The 16,285-nt window shown below is 38.0% G+C and overlaps 3 protein-coding genes across 3 annotated transcripts in view; 1 reads left to right on the top strand and 2 right to left on the bottom strand.

Annotated features, from left to right (window-relative positions):
* Positions 1-9,792, bottom strand: part of foxj3 (forkhead box J3) — a 71,362-nt gene extending 61,570 nt beyond the window's left edge. Inside the window, exon 1 of the mRNA XM_056734945.1 lies at positions 9,579-9,792. The gene's annotated coding sequence lies outside the window, so the exon portion shown is untranslated. The remainder of the gene's footprint in view (positions 1-9,578) is intronic.
* A 654-nt stretch (positions 9,793-10,446) lies between these two features.
* On the top strand, positions 10,447-12,019 carry ppcs (phosphopantothenoylcysteine synthetase). The gene is made up of 4 exons (XM_056735643.1): positions 10,447-10,580; positions 10,895-11,427; positions 11,510-11,613; positions 11,696-12,019. Exons 2-4 carry the CDS (start codon positions 10,902-10,904, stop codon positions 12,014-12,016), a joined length of 951 nt encoding a protein of 316 aa, XP_056591621.1. The 5' UTR covers positions 10,447-10,580; positions 10,895-10,901; the 3' UTR covers positions 12,017-12,019.
* Positions 12,020-12,168: 149 nt separating this feature from the next.
* On the bottom strand, positions 12,169-15,876 carry utp3 (UTP3 small subunit processome component). Its single transcript, XM_056735642.1, has 16 exons — positions 15,740-15,876; positions 15,389-15,476; positions 15,233-15,289; positions 15,096-15,152; positions 14,854-14,971; positions 14,643-14,711; positions 14,401-14,522; positions 14,151-14,303; positions 13,956-14,027; positions 13,758-13,798; positions 13,559-13,655; positions 13,324-13,446; positions 13,111-13,244; positions 12,980-13,028; positions 12,762-12,869; positions 12,169-12,678 (listed from the first exon to the last, which is right to left on the bottom strand). Exons 1-16 carry the CDS (start codon positions 15,754-15,756, stop codon positions 12,589-12,591), a joined length of 1,395 nt encoding a protein of 464 aa, XP_056591620.1. The 5' UTR covers positions 15,757-15,876; the 3' UTR covers positions 12,169-12,588.
* Positions 15,877-16,285: the final 409 nt, after the last annotated feature.

Below are 16,285 nucleotides of genomic sequence, written 5' to 3'. Positions count from 1 at the left end.
GTGCACTAATCAATGATTTCACCCACTCTTCTCCTTCGCTCTGGTTTAAACATTCTTGTGTTTAAAGTTTGCATTCTCATTCTCTATGTGCACTGATCAATGATTATATTTGGATAAAACCAAATTAAAATTGATTTATTATATAAATGTATAAACTAACATTAAGGAATGAATAAGCAATACATTTGTTCAAGTAATTATTCATCTTTTTTTAAAGTTAAAAATAAACTATTTATGAAAGCTCTGGTCCATTAATATTGACAAAGAGCATAGAACTTTGATTTTAAATAGTAAATGTATAAGTAAAATTAACATTACACCATGTCTACTCATATATCTTATTGTCTAGTCTTGTTCGATTTAACTTAAAAAAAAGAATTAGGGCCTGCAATGGTTGTTTTTTTCCCACAGGTAACGAAAATGCTATCTAATATAATTTTTTTTAGGTTTCGAATCGAGGTTAGAAATTCCAGGATCGTGAAAACACTAGTCAGTATTATAATCATCAGTAAAAAAAAGAAAAAAGGACCAGGTGCAGCCTTCTCCAGGCACCCTCAGATTATCCTGGTCCAACTGCAGCCTCTAGCGGGGTCACTACGAGGGCTAGGATTCCAGCCGGCCTATTTAAGAGACGATGACTCAGCCGACCCAACCCGGTGTCAGTGGTGTCAGCCACCAAGGGATCTGGCATTCTAAAGATCCATTGATCAGTGCAGATCTTGTCCCATTACTGACACACCAACACAGGGCCAATGAAATCAACCAAGTCTCCAAATACTTTGGAGTCGAGCGGGATGTGTGCCCCCCTCCCCCACATCGAGTTAATTCAAACTGTGCAAAGGGAACAGCGCTGTGTCCAAAGGAAATATGACTCATTTGAGTAACACGAGGCATTCTCCACAGAACTCTTGTTTGTTAAGTGAGAGGAGCCAGTTGAATACAGCGGTGTGAGGAAATAGAGCTTTCTAAAGGGAGGGGGGGCAATCACTTTTGGTGGCTGCGATGTCATCTTAAGCTCCACTAACCCCAATTCCACAGGGTACTTCTTTGGCTACATTCAAGGACTTTCTGAACCGCAATGACAGAATTATTTCCTTTAAAAAGAATGGTATGAACAATATAGTGCAGGGAAAATTATAAATGATTCAAAAGGATCAAAGAACTTTTGTGAAAAAAAAGGGGATGCACTTTTCAGGTGCGCGCACCATCACGGTTACTTGCCACACTCGCTTATATACTAAATGCATTAAAACATTCCTGTGCCAGAAACACTTTTACTGCAACACACAGTATGCATGTAATGATGGTGTAAATGTTATATATAATTTGAGATAACCCTAAATTAACGTGCATGTCAAATTCGAATCACTGTGCACTTCAAACACTTCTCACTGAACATAGAGAAATGTTATTATTTATGGCTCTCAAAGTACAATCTTAAGTGCTTACAGACTTTATTTTCCCATTTCTTTTAATTTAAATATTCTTAAAGGGATAGTTCAGCCAAAAATTCAAATTTGCCGTTTATTTACTCTCAGGCCATCCAAGATGTAGGTGACATTTTATCTTGAGTAGAACCATAAAGAAGATTGTTTGGTAAATCCGCAGCCCTCTCTGCTTCATATAATGGGAGTATATGGGGTCCGCCGTTCTAATAGTTCCTAAAGCACATCATTCCAAAAAGCGGCTCCTGGCGACATGTTGACGTTTCGTGAAGTGACTCACTTGATATTTTCATAAATTTGAACGTCATTTTTAATAATATTAGCCATACTGTACAGCCTCAACACTCCCTTTCTGCAGGTGGCGCTAAACATACCAGACGCTGGTAAGCCATCCACCACCAAATACTACAAGAAGTAGATTACGATTGTGCGGCTGGACATTATGGCTAATATTATTAAAAATGACGTTCATTACATCCGGTGACTGACAGAACTTTAAAATGTAAACTGCGACAGCTGCTGCATTGATATGGATTGCGGAGACGTAGGAACATCTTGTTATAATTTAAACAGAATAAATACCTCTATAATGCGTCCTTCGAGTTATCCTTTCACAGTGTCCATTGTTTTCTGTTTTTACATAGACGTTAATACGAGCTGCTGCTGCTTCGTGTTGCAGCAGCAACGCTAAGGTGCATTATCGCCACCTACTGTGTTAGAGTGTGAACCAGAAATATCTCCCCCCCCAAAAAAAATATATATTCTCTTAATCAACGCTGCCCTTTTCAAATAATAAAACAACAATGAAGGCTTGACTATTACTAGATGCCCTACTGTCACAACATTCTTGGCGAGCGGATGACGTGATGCATGCGTCACGCTCAGCTCATCATTGCCCATGTTTACATGGACAACTTAATCCGATATTAACACGATTAAGACAATACTCTGATTAAGAATGGACAATGTAAACTCAGCTTTTATATTACCCTAATCAGTCTAAACTCATACTTGTAATAAACACAAATCGAATTAAGACTGGTGTAATACACCTATTTTATTAACATTACCATTGACGTTTTACGGCAAACAACATGGCTTCAAGCAAGAAAGCACATTTTGGTCCGAACGGGAAACAAAGATGCCAAACAATTCTTGAAAATAAATGAAACACCTAAAACTGTATGTGGTACCATGGCGAAGACGAACTGTTTGTTGATGCATGAAATTATGGAGGGAACATCGAATGGCGTCGCTTAAGGTCGTAATGACGTATGCCATTAATCAAACTATGTAGTATAAAATGTAAAACAGGAACTTGAAAGGTATATTCTTAAAACAACTCATGTAAACACCTTAATCGTAATATTAGCTTACTCAAAATAAGTCAAATAATTTAATTACTGATGTCCATGTAAACGTGGTCATTGACAAGTGTACAGACACAACTTGAGCGCATTACTACGATTCACTGTTTGCTGTGACAGATTTTTTGAGCCTGAGGACGAACGATTTGATATTTGAGACATTTAAAGTGAAACATGAATCTGTTGATTACTTGAGACGGCGCTGAATCATTTCCAATACGTTCACAACAAGAATGAACGGCAGGCGAATGCTCTTGTTAAGTTAATGTGAAGTTATCTTTACGTTGTGCTGTGAACATGATGAAAAGTGTCCTTAATATTAATATATATATTATATTAAGATGAGCCATTTGTTTTGCTTTAACACTATAAACAATAAAATATAAACTTTTTCTTACAAAATGACATGCACATTTTCTGTTGGTTCAAATGAATTCAGTAATAATTTGGTCTGGTGTATTCAAAGATTAAACAGTCTCTTTACTTAAAGCCTCATAAAGATCCCCTGTAAGCTCTGCCTCTTTTTAAATGATGAGCAGAATGAAACCACTGTAACCTGCAGTTAAATACATAGACAGATGGTATTTTTAAAACTATTTTAACACATTTACACATATTATTAACATTTCTGTACATATGTAAACACATTTAATAGATTTTTCCAGGATTTTAGCACAGAATTAATCCCTCTGAAATGAAAAAAAAAACTGCACACTGTTGTTTGGTGACTTGAGTCTATTTAATATCAAAATATTTGTCAGTAATGGAGCTATTTTGTGGAAAAATTTAAATATTTTTTTCTTAACAAAACAGCACAAATGGATCTGGACTTGTTATTGCACTCTGTGTGCAAGTTTTTAATAAGCCTTAAATAAATCAAATGTATCAAGACACTATAACTGCTTTAAACAAAAAGATGCTTCAATTTTTTATTGTTAGTCTAGCAAACATTTTGCTCTGTTTTCACCAAGCATCACTGTGCCATTTCCTTGGTGAGGCTCTGAACAGTTGGATGCTATTCCCATTGAGAAAGCATTCATTCAACTGCAACTGACACACATTTTTATCATGCATCATTTCCATAACTTGGGAAATCTTTAAGGAAAGCTGGGAAAGAATCTGTTATTCATATTTGCTTTAAATTGAGTTACTAACAACAATCAGTGCATAATGCAACTGTAACGTAAATGTATTGCTTTGCATATTTTTACTGCTTAATATTCTGAATTCTTCTAAGCAAGCAACTTCACTGCTTCTGGTAACTCACCCAAAGAGCTATTAAATTCTTACATTAGCATAACACAACGTCAAATTAAAGGCAAAACAGAAAGAGGTTAAAAATCCTTGGAAAAAACTCTGTTGATAAGAAACTAGTTAAAATGATACCTTATAAAGGCAACTTACACTGAAAGGCAAAACTCAATATTTTCACTGTACTAAAAGAATTAATTTTACTAATCAGACAATTGTTCACATTAAAGCTTTGCCTACTTATATTCTCAATATGGGAGAAATGACCCAAAACAAATAGAGAACCGGTCAGAAATTGATCATGCAAAGAGCATGGAAAATTCTCCATCTTTAGCGAATTATTAGTGCTAGAAGTGCTTTTGTAACACCAGCCAAGTTTGCAGTAAGCTGAAGTAATTAAATTGGTTATTAAAGGGTATTAGAAGAGCTTCAGTATGATTACTAAGGCTGTGTAATTTAGGCAAAATCCTTTCCCTGCTCACAGCTACCAAATCTCTGCTGAACAAGACAGCCTTTAGAGACAACAAAATGAGACATACTGTATTTTGCCATGCTGCTATACTGTTTTAAAAGACTGAAATTTGACACACAAAGTCAATTCCACTGTGACATACCCATCTTCTCAAGGACAAATAGGCAATGCAGCAAGAAATCTCTCTCCAGTCATATTAAAAGGACAGAATTACACACAAAGGTGGATCCCCACACATTTCTCAGACCTGCATGTTGTGAACTGAGCGTGCTAGTTAAATAAGTAACATACCATGGTTAGCAGTTTCCCAAATACGTTAAGAAGGGCTAGAAGTCTGCAGGAGTGCGTATTGGTCTAGCTTTTGCTGAAACTTGTAACTTTGTGTTGGAACCTAATTTATTATCGCTCCTGTATAACATATCGCGTATTGCTCCCTGAACTCTCAGTAAGTCACTTTGGATAAAAGCGTCTGCTAAATGACTAAATATAAAAGTGGTTGTTTTACCAATATTAGTATATCGTTCCATGCAGAGCACGCCACCCAGCGCGTCCGTCTGGCTAACAAACTGTGCATATTTACAGAAGTATGTTCATGTTCTTAAGTCTAAACAGTGACAGGTGTTGGGAACCGCTATTTTGCACTTATAGACAAGTCAGCTGCAGTATAGTAAATTGAATGCGCTGTTTCTACATGCCGCTCACTCATTGCGCGGAGCAGATGTAGAGAAAGGCCATCCTAAGCTATACTTACGTTTATCTTGAAGTTTAGTTCTACAGGGCTGAATGTATTTGGTTTTCTCTCTTTCTCTACTACTCTGTGTTTGCGTGTGAATTGTGCACTCTGTAAAACGGGTGCTGCATCGCTCTTGTAGTTGACTTTAAAAAAATATATATATATTTTTGAAATTTGTGAATCGATTCAAATCGCTAGCAGATTGAATCGATATTCATTGTGAATCAATTTTTTCTATAAATACAACCTTCCATATGGAACTTCATGCAGCCATAGCCTAGTCTGAGCATATGAAAAACTTGATCTGGAGGGCAGATACAGCATGAACAGAACCTCCAGCCAGGTAATTGAGGCAGATGACACATAATCTGTCTGCTGCACCACATAGCTGGAGTTCCAACTGCTGTTGGATCAGCCAGCACAGCACAGCACAGCACAGTATAGACCAACATCTGACAAAGTTCTCTGTACATGGGGAGACTGGGAGAGCTCTGGCAATGAATTTCAGCATTAATAAAAAATGAAAGTGTAGTGCTTCAGTAGATCTGCGCTCCCCTTCCCAAGGGTGGGGGGTAGTCTGAAAACTCTGAACCAGTGCAGCATTCCCATATCCACCCATATCTAGTGAGGGCCTCTTTAAAAATTCATTAATTTACAGCAAAAATAGATTAAAGCACCCAGCTGAGCAAAACTCAAAATTTGGCTCCTGAATAACATTAATAATAAAACAGCTCCCAAAAGCCCCCGGGGTTTCGCCTGAAGAAACTGTGTTGGCTCAGATTCACCTTATAGCAACTTGAATAGCTAATTTTGACGATTATCAAAATAATACGTTGTCATCCACCGTTATGAATTTCCTATTGTACTGCCGTTCATTATTTCAATCCATTTTCAATCTGACCGTAGCCTTGAAGCTGTAAAGCCTACGTCTGGTGAACGTCCCAAAATGCCTGAAAGTACTGTAATTGCTCTGGTCAGTGCTAAATGAGGTTCACTTAAGTGCAATTATCCCCCTGTGATCTTTCACATAAAGAGAGTTCTTTAACATGAAAAGTGGTCTTACACAATATGACTGCAAACAAGATTCAAATTGGAATCAGAGATGAATGGGTTCACAGCTCATCTGCATTCCGGTGATGAACAGCTTCGCTAATGAAGACTGAGCTACTTGACTCTCAGCATCACATAGCAAAGCTTCAAATTGGATTGCAACAGTTATAAAAAGACAAGACAAAGGGATAACTAAACAGTAAAAAAAGTAAGGTAATTAATGACAAGCATGTTGCTTAAAGGAACACTTTTCACCAGAATGTAAATGAATCAGCATTTAACCAATGACTGTTCATTATTTTAACTCGAGCAATGAAACAGTGCATATATTTTGACTATATTTGTGTTCCAAACAAGCACCAACGCATACCAGTAATGAAAACCACTAAGGCAAAGGTTGGAGAATGTAAAATAAGACAATATATCATTCCAGCCAAATGGGAGAGCAGCAACATTAAGCGATCATTTTTTTGCAGACATTTAATGTCATTAAATAGGGAGTTGCGACACAATTGTACCGTAAATACCACGGCTTGAGCAGTTACCTTGGGCGGTGTCTGAGTTGGGGAAGCAATGCATTAAGCTAGCCTGCACCCCATTTACCAACAGGGGTCTGATAACTCCATCTCACGGACAGCCATTTGAATAATCGCTTCAACAAGGGGGGAAAATTAAAAGCCTCTCAGTGAGACAGGGCTGGGCAAAGGGCCACCGCTGAATTCCGAATGAGCAATTGGTATGCGAAAGGTGAGGGGCTGTCTCTTCTTTGTCCATGTCAGTCTGCTCAATCTACACGTGCTTTGCTGATTATTCCATGTCATTACACCTCTTTTCAACATTAACTCAAATCTGTGAGTTGCGAAAAAGGTAACAGATTAAAAAAACACAAGGATTCACACAACACACATGCAAGAGAACAGATGTTTGTGCAGATACTGAGTAGCACAGCTGGAGAAAGGCTCAACTTTCTAAACATGGGACAAAATATCATCAGCCAATTCAGCAGAGGGGGAAAAAAAAGGCTAACGCCTCAGAAAACACTGTAAATGGTGAAACAGTAAACATAGCTCATTACGCAGTATACATTATAGCTCTTTCTACATATAAAAAAATAATAATTCAGCCATCAAAGATCTTAAGCGCCAAACAATGGCCCATTTAGTGTGTAGCCTATGGCATCGTTTAGCGATGATAAAGTAGGTGGAATGCATAAGGCCAGCAGTTTCCAGGTGAGTTTAGATTTAGCGGCAGGATGCCCACTGAGGCCTAAAGGCAAGAAAGAGACGAGTCTGTATGCAATACTGCAGCGGAGGCCTCTTCAGATCCTGGCATGGGAACAGTTATGGTACTCTACAACAGATGCCATGCTTGTGTTCTTTAACAGCTCCCATTCCACCCCATTACAGCAAAGTACTAATGAACAGCATAAGAGTAAAGAAAAAGCTAGTTAAGGGCCAATACCTTTCTGAAGACAAAACCTTAGTTACAAATTTAAGTAATGCTTTATTTTACAGTGTCTGTATTACACATAGTAAATTGCTACATAACTACAACTATTAAAAGCTACAGTAATAACAAAATGAAAGCACAAGTAGCTGCACAAATCAATCATATAGATGCACTATATATACTATTATCCAATCATTTATGTAAATAAATAATAACATTATGTGTGTAAACAAAACTCCTTTCATGGTTTCTTTTAACAAATTTATCATTGTGATATTAGATTAACCTGCAAAAAGCGTAGTACAAACAAATATCTAAACCAAAAATGAATCTCAACCAAATGGTCGACCTTATAATTTTAAAAACTGAAAAAGGGGGCAGTTTCACCAAAGGATCCACCAGGCATGTACTGACAGGCAACTGATGGTTCAATCATTTTCTGCGTTCTCCGAGCTGACAACCCAAAGACAAACACGTCTAGTGCTAACGTGAATCTTTCTCACTATTGTATTGCCACACTGACTGGGTGGGGAAAATATGTCGCGGGTAGTTCACATATGTCCGTCATTCAATATTTTAAGCATGCTGGTGCATAATTCAACGCTCTCTATTCTTACACTACCCTTTAAGTGAATGAAGAGGGGAAACTCCCATTGAAACTTTGGTTCCGTTTGACAGTTTTAACAGGCAAATTGAAAATAACCTGCATGCAAAATACGAACCGACAAGCTGCATGCAGTTATTTACAACATAATTATGGTGGATTACATTATGTAAACAACAAAAAAGACAGTTAAGGTTTGTTTATGGAGTAAGTTAGCAAGAAGGAAATCTAAATACCTGACAGGCACCAGGTAACATTCCAGCAGAAAACAAGACATGGTCAAGTCTTAAATATACAAGATTCCAATCACATCTAGACATGACCTGTACGAAATCTTGTAAATTTAGTTCCATGCATAATGCTCATATAACAGTCGAGTACGATTCTGACCTCAACTCTATAAAGTTAGTATTATCAGTGACAAATGACCACCTTTGATGCAATTCCCCACATAAATTCAGTTATCAGTGCTAACTTAATTCATTTAACATATTTGACAGGTGTTCCAAACCTTTACTTGATCATGCCATTTTGAAAAAGATCAGTCATACACAATGTATGTATAAAACATACAATTTAACATAGTGTCAATGCATCTTACATATGCATTGCATATTAATGACATTGTAAAGGTACCCCAAATTGGCCGGGGATTCTTATTTGCAGTGACATGCAGCTGCCGCGCGTCTGTTTGCAAAATATTAATAGATACGGCCTCCACCTCCAACTACTGTTAGTTGGCAGGATCAAAAGTTGCTCGTTTGGCATTTCCCAGCCGAACAGTTCGTTACCATCTCGCTTTACTGACTAAGTTTCAGTGACAAATATTTCAAGATCTGCACTTCAATGCCTGTCACATAACCCACTAAACAGCAGACGAGCTAAAGTAAAACAGGCTGCTAATTAGCCGCTAATTCTCACTAACGTTACCTGTCTGACAAAATCGTATTCGCGGCTAGCTGCCTTGCTAACTAAACTTGTTCTCCCTGTGACAGTGGAGCCTTCGCTGTCCCCACCTGCCCCCGACAGACCGCAGCAACAGCATACCACTAAAGGCCTGTGCGTGCGTCCCCCCACCCCTTCGTCAGAACTTCAGCGACACACAACTAACAGTAAAGTCGTCCATTTTTCGCGGGCCCTGACTTCAACTTCGCGAGCTCCATGTCGTAAGCTCACAACGTTCAGCCGCTCTTTCGCGCTCACTCACCAGGGCTCGTGTCAGCTGCTTGAGGCCAGTCCGGGTCTGTCAAAGTTATCCGTCCCCTCCCCTTCCTTTTTTCAATCACGACTCCCTCTCTCCTCGAAATGAGAGTCAGCGCTCCGCGTTTGTCGTGGGTTTGAGACCCGCAATACCTTTACCGGTTAGTCCGTGGTATCTCTAGCCTCTCCGCCTCTCTCGCTCTCGTTCGTCTTTCTCTGTGAATAGCTAACATCCGGGCACTGAGCGGTCGCTGCGCGGATAAAAATCCGGAACTACTTTTTTTGGCATGAGCCGGAGAACGCCCCACTGTACCAAGCTGCGACGGTGTTTGCAGCCGGTGAATAGATCCTTCATTGATCTAGCGTAAAACATTTGGGTTATCACGATTATACATATATGTTATTAAAGCGAAGGTGCTGTTGTTGAGACTTTTCCCCTTTTTAATTTTTATTATTGATTGTTCGGGAATGTGGAGTACCACAACTGTGAATTTTCCCTCAGAGATCTCTATTACTTTACATATTTGTTACTGCCCACAATGATCTCATAACATATTGCCATTGCATTACAACCATTGTGTTGAATAATGGGTATTGGAATAAATTAAATTATCGTATAAATTATATTGTTATTATAATGACATAAAAATGCATGGTAAATTACATACATCTTATATATGTCCCTTTGTTAAAAAGATGACTAAAAGTCAGCATTATGATTTTGCACAAATATACGGTTGACCTTTGTGATCCTCCCTGCTATTTTCAATGGAGGATATTTTCAGATAAATATTACAACGCTCCAGATTTATTGAACCTTTATTTTGACATTCACGGAAGCTCTCTGAAACGGCCACCGCTGAGCATGCGCACATTTCACACTGTAAGTTGAGGGAAGTGACATCTCTGCTATCTCTTTCTCCGGCCACGTTTATAAGGGTCATCCGCAAGTCTATTACGTTTTTCCACGTTTTATTTCTGGTGGTTTAATCACAGAGTGTGTGAGCAGGTAAAACCCTCGTTTTGCGTATGTTTATTCACACCAACATAATAAGATAAGCAAACATTAGCAGTGTACAACTGGTTTTGACGCATTTACCAATTGTTGTTATTGTTACCAATTGTTTCACAGTAGTTGTAATTCAAATATTCTAATAAAACTATAGTGCATTTTTGTAAGAGCAGAACTACTCCATATACTCAATGGATCTTGAAATTGGATCATGCAGGTTGTCAAGTACCTGACCTTTCATCTACATTTATTATGTAGGATCATGTGATGTTTAACAGATTTTAAATATACACTTAAACTTTTACTTTCAGGTTTACAATGGCCCACTCTGACCCCTCAACTGTGGATGTGGGACTGTCTGAGGAGTTTGCGGTCCCATCTCATGTGGAGGAGGTCAGGAGGCTCATGACCGAGTTTGCAGAGCGACATGGATCAGCCGGTCGCAGAGTAGTTCTTATCACCTCAGGGGGAACTAAAGTTCCTCTGGAGTCCCGAACTGTACGTTTTTTAGACAACTTCAGCAGTGGCCGGCGAGGGGCGTCTTCTGCTGAGTACTTTCTGGACTCTGGTTATGCAATAATCTTTCTACACAGGCATCGTTCTCTCTATCCGTACTCTCGGTTGTACACAGGGGTCAATGTACTGGATGGTTTAATATTACAGAGTGATAAGGAAGAGGGTGGTCAGGTCGTGGTGGATCAGAAGGTACTTCCAAACATTGGAACGGTTCTCAAACGCTATCATGAAGTGAAAACTTCAGGATCACTGCTGCCAGTGGAATTCAACACCTTATCTGAGTATCTTCATCTTCTCAAGGCTGCAGCTCAGGCATTGAGTTCCATAGGTAAAGAAAGCATGTCAATTTTCGTTTGTTTGCTTACTTGAACTCGTGCATTTGTACACATTTATATTGCTTTTTCTCGTAGGGTCCAAGGCTATGTTTTATTTGGCTGCTGCCGTCTCTGATTTTTACATACCATCATCTGAAATGCCTGAGCACAAAATTCAGTCCTCCAATGGACCACTGCAGGTGTTGTATAAAATAATTATGTGCTATGCTTTAATCACTTTTAAGTGCTTAATGTTGTTCTTTGTTTGTTTATACTCAATAGATAAGTATGAAGATGGTTCCCAAGATGCTGTCCCCATTGGTGAAGGACTGGGCACCTCAGGCTTTTGTCATCTCTTTCAAGCTGGAAACAGATCCATCCATCCTTTTGGAGAGAGCGCGTCGTGCATTAGACACTTACAGGCACCAGGCAGTGGTTGCGAACGTTCTCGACACACGGCGTGGTTATGTGGTGGTTGTTACTAAAGACACGCAACATGAGCTAGTCCTCACAGATGAGGAAGTGCAAAAAGATGTAGAAATTGAGGATAAGATTGTCAGCAATCTGACCGCAGCACACAGTCAATTTATGTCTCAAATATAAAAAAAGTTGTGATTTCTTATTTTAACTGAAATCGGTCTTAAAGACAGATGTGGGATCAGTCTCGTAGTTATGTTTAACAATTGCGATACTTCAGTGTATTTCAGAAGCTGTTCTGTTCTGAAATTAATATAATTTCTGTCTACACAGAGAACTCTCATTTGCATAATTGCGGTTTTATTATTTTCTTGGCCTTAAACAGGTTAAGCACAGATGAGAACAGTGTGAATTTATGCTTGAATGGCTTTAAGTTATCATACTAATATGATACAGTTTGTAATAATCTGCTTTTGAGTTAAGTCTTCAACAACCTGCAAAATGCATTAAGAGCTATTGAATACAGAATCTTGCTCATAATTTTAAACACATTGATCCTTTTAACACCTCATTAAAAAGTATACAAGTTTTGAAAAGCACAGCTTGCGTCACAATCTTTTTCTGCGTTTATAATTATTTTAATGGAACATGTGTGCAGCTGTTTAAATGATACATATTTGTTGGTTTCTCGGACAGTCCGCATTTTCATCCATTTCAATATGACATTCAAGCTTGGTTGACATTCGGATACAGATTTATCATTTAAGTCTGACACTTCTCTTAACTCCAGCACGAATACCGGACATTTCTCCACTGTATCTCGTCTCCTCACGCCGGACCTCAACAACCTGAAACACATATTCTGAATTCAATGTCTATTTCAAATACTTTGACCTTATTTATAGACTTGGACTTGAACCCTGACACCCACCTGACCCTTTCTACGAATCTTGGCACGTCTGAACTTTTCTCTGTGCTTGACTCTGGGATTGCGATTGAGCTTGTTCCTCTTGGGTGTAAGACCTTTGTTCTTGGACATCTTTAAACAAGAAATGCAAAATGAATATGAGAGCTTTGCCTATATTTATTAGATATCCTGGTGGCATATTGGACAATAACAAAAAAAAGCCAAAAACAACAACACATCACCTGATAAGTGATCCTTCGTTTAGCATCTCCGTCCACCTCCTCCATCAATCTGAAAAAGCATTGAGTGACAGTAAGGTTTCTAATTCTCTTTTCATGATGTACTGCTGAGAGCTGAACGTTAGCTGACTCACCCATCCTCAGACTGCGGCTCTTTCTTCTTCCTCTTGAGTTTCTGCCTCTCTGCCATGGCATTATAGAAGCGCAGATTTGCTTCCTCGTCTGAGTCAGACGCCTCGGCTTCCTCCAGCTCAGCCTTTTCTGCCACCTTACACGAAGACACATTACACTCAGCAAAACGGGTCAATGTCTAAACTAACATTATTCTATAAATCAAAAGTACTTACATCAGTTTTAATACGCTTGCTACCCACTGATCTTTTTGCGGTTCTGTCCTGCTGGTCTCCAGAGAGAAGCTGACGCAGTTGGGGAGCGAGTCTAGCGTCTACAGTGCCTAGTTCATTTATCAGCTGTAAAAGTGATAATGAGATGTTTTGCTTACAAACACACAGTCAAAATGTTGCAAAACATATGCTACCCACATTCACCGATAAATTATTCAGTTAAAAAAAGTATACTTACATTTCTGTAGGTCAGCAGTCTTTCAATCACAGGATGATTATGTGCTGGAATTCGCTTAGCTTTCAGAACCAAATAGAAACTAATGTTTGTGCAATAGCTGGAAAGAAGGAAAATTTCATACTAATATACAGAATTGTATAATGTGAAAATATAGTGCAATCATAGTGTAACACCATGCAAAATATTGAGTGATGCTTACTTAAGATAAAGCTGCTGTTTGGTAATAATATAATCTGCACCCTATAGGATGAAAAGATTATTAGGAAGCAAAAACGTTTTAATAAAGCAACGCATTCAGATTATACATAAGCATCCATATTAAAGTAATTACATAAGTACTAATAATCTAATTCACCACTACATGCAAATATTTCTTACTCCTATAGATTTAACAGACCTTTCCAGGTGGAATCCGTCCATCTTTGACCATATCCACCAGGGGCTGAACCTCATCCTTTAACTCGGTGAGCTGTGCAAGCCATGACATTTTTTACATTTGACATACATTTAGCAATATAACAGCACTGCATTAAAACACTTATAAAGTCTTGAATGAAACCTGGTCGTGCAAACATTGCTTTAGGCGTCTTACCTTTGCTTTGAAATCCTGGATAAGTTCCAACAATTCTGGTGACTCTTTCTTTAGCAGTTTGATCTTTTCTTTCTGTGACATTGTCTTCAAGTCCTTGACAATCCTTTCCTCCGTTTCAACTGCCTTCTCTGCTTCTACCTCCGCTGCAAAGTCCTAACAAACCACAGAAATAGTACAAAGACTTATGAGTGATCTATGGCAAATATCTGAACTCTGCTGAAATCCTTAGAGCACTAAAGTTATGTAGAACCTCAAACAGATTTAGATCATAGTCTTCCTCGCTCAGGTTGGCAGCCAATCTCCGTTGAATGTTTTGGGCCTCCTCTTCTTCTTCCTTATCTTCAGCCTCAATCTCTTGAAGAGATTTACCCTCTGCAAAATGTGCAAACCAACCATACTTTATAGAAAGTGCAAACTATATATATATTTTATACAGATGTAACATGTAAAGAATAATATCATACATGAGTACATGTTTACATCTATGCTTACTTTTGGTGACATAGTCTGAATCATAGAATATCTTCTTTTTGTTTCCCCAAGCCATTTCATTTGGGAGATCTATAAGGATGCAAACAGGAGTTAAGTAACAAAATGAGGTATGTAAAGATTCTCAAAATAATGTAACACTAGTTATTTTAATTGTTTGAAAAACAATGCCTGTTAAGTTACGCAGTGATGTTGGGATATGTTAATACATTACCATCATATTTTTTCCCTTCCAGGTCACTTTCCATATCTGTTCCTTCTTCATCATTGTCTCCTTGCTCTTCATTGTCTTCATCAGAAGACTCTTGGAGAGTCAAGGGCATGACTTCCTCCTGAAAGAAACAAACAACCATGCTCAACAAACAAAGCTGAAAAGCTTACACAGTTACCATTAACGAAGCTTTATACCTTAATACAAAATACAACATTAAATTCAACCATTCTACAATTGCTTACCTCTTCCAATTCATCCTCTTGATCGCTGTCTTCTTGAACCCCTCGAGCCAAAAGTTTCTACAGATCATAAGCCAAATATTTATTTTCAGTGTCAAAGCAGCTCATACAAGAAGAACATGAAGAGGAATTTAACTTACTTGGATTTTTTCATTGTGGAATTCATCTATTTTATCCTCCACATATTTGGAAGATTTCTGGTAAGAGGAAAACGATGCAGGTATTTACAACCAAGAAGGAAAAAGAACGCAAAATGCACACAAACACAATAAATTTGATCCCACATCCCAAGTCACCTTATCTGGAATAACTTCGTCCTTATAAGCATCGGGGTCATCACTGTCATACTGCTGTTGTTTCTTTGATCTAGGCCTTTTAACTGCCCTAAAAATAAAGAAACGGAACATAAAACTGGCGTATTTGCAATTTTTCTTACAAATTATGCATTATTTATATATATATATATATATATATTGCATTGATATACAGTAATATTACTAAGCAGTTTATGTATTTTTTTATTATAATTCAGATGTTAATTCTTAGTATAGTTTGTTCACTGAAAGAAAATATTAGAACGCTTAAAATCTGAATCGAATATATCTATTGCGTGCCATTGCCAACCAATACATGGAGCATATATCTACCTTCGTGCTCGGACCATTATGTCCCAAGATTTTAAATGATTTTTCTAATCGACCGAGACAGAACTGAATAAAAACAGATAAACAAATATCCGCGTGGACTTTCCATGCGTTTAGAACAGGAAGTAAAGCGTTTGCTGATTTCTTCCGCTTTTGCGTATTGTCAAAATAAAAGTCGGAAAACAATTCCCCTTTTGGAAAAAAAAAGAAAATCACAATATAATTTGAACCATTTTATTGTTTGAAACTCGAATTAGCCTTGTCCTTAAAACACAGAATAAAATTGAGGGATTGAGTTGCGAAACATAATCTTAGTATGATGTTCACGGCTTTGAAGTCTCTATGTTTGGAAGAAGCTTTACTGAATCGCAAAAATAAACTTTACACAGAAAATGCATAAGTAAAATATACATATAGACACAAATTTACATGGTTTAAAAATAAATAGCATTAGTATTTAATTTCTCTGTTCATCGGTTTACCGCTAGATGTCACGCGTTAGCCGTGCATGTGCGTCAAATCGTCACTTACTATTTTCCACTTCCTCCT

This window comes from Triplophysa dalaica, chromosome 21, assembly GCF_015846415.1.
Source record: "Triplophysa dalaica isolate WHDGS20190420 chromosome 21, ASM1584641v1, whole genome shotgun sequence".
Classification (NCBI taxonomy): Eukaryota; Metazoa; Chordata; class Actinopteri; order Cypriniformes; family Nemacheilidae; genus Triplophysa; species Triplophysa dalaica.
Note: the sequence above shows the minus strand (reverse complement) of the source record. Positions and strands in the feature narration are given on the sequence as shown.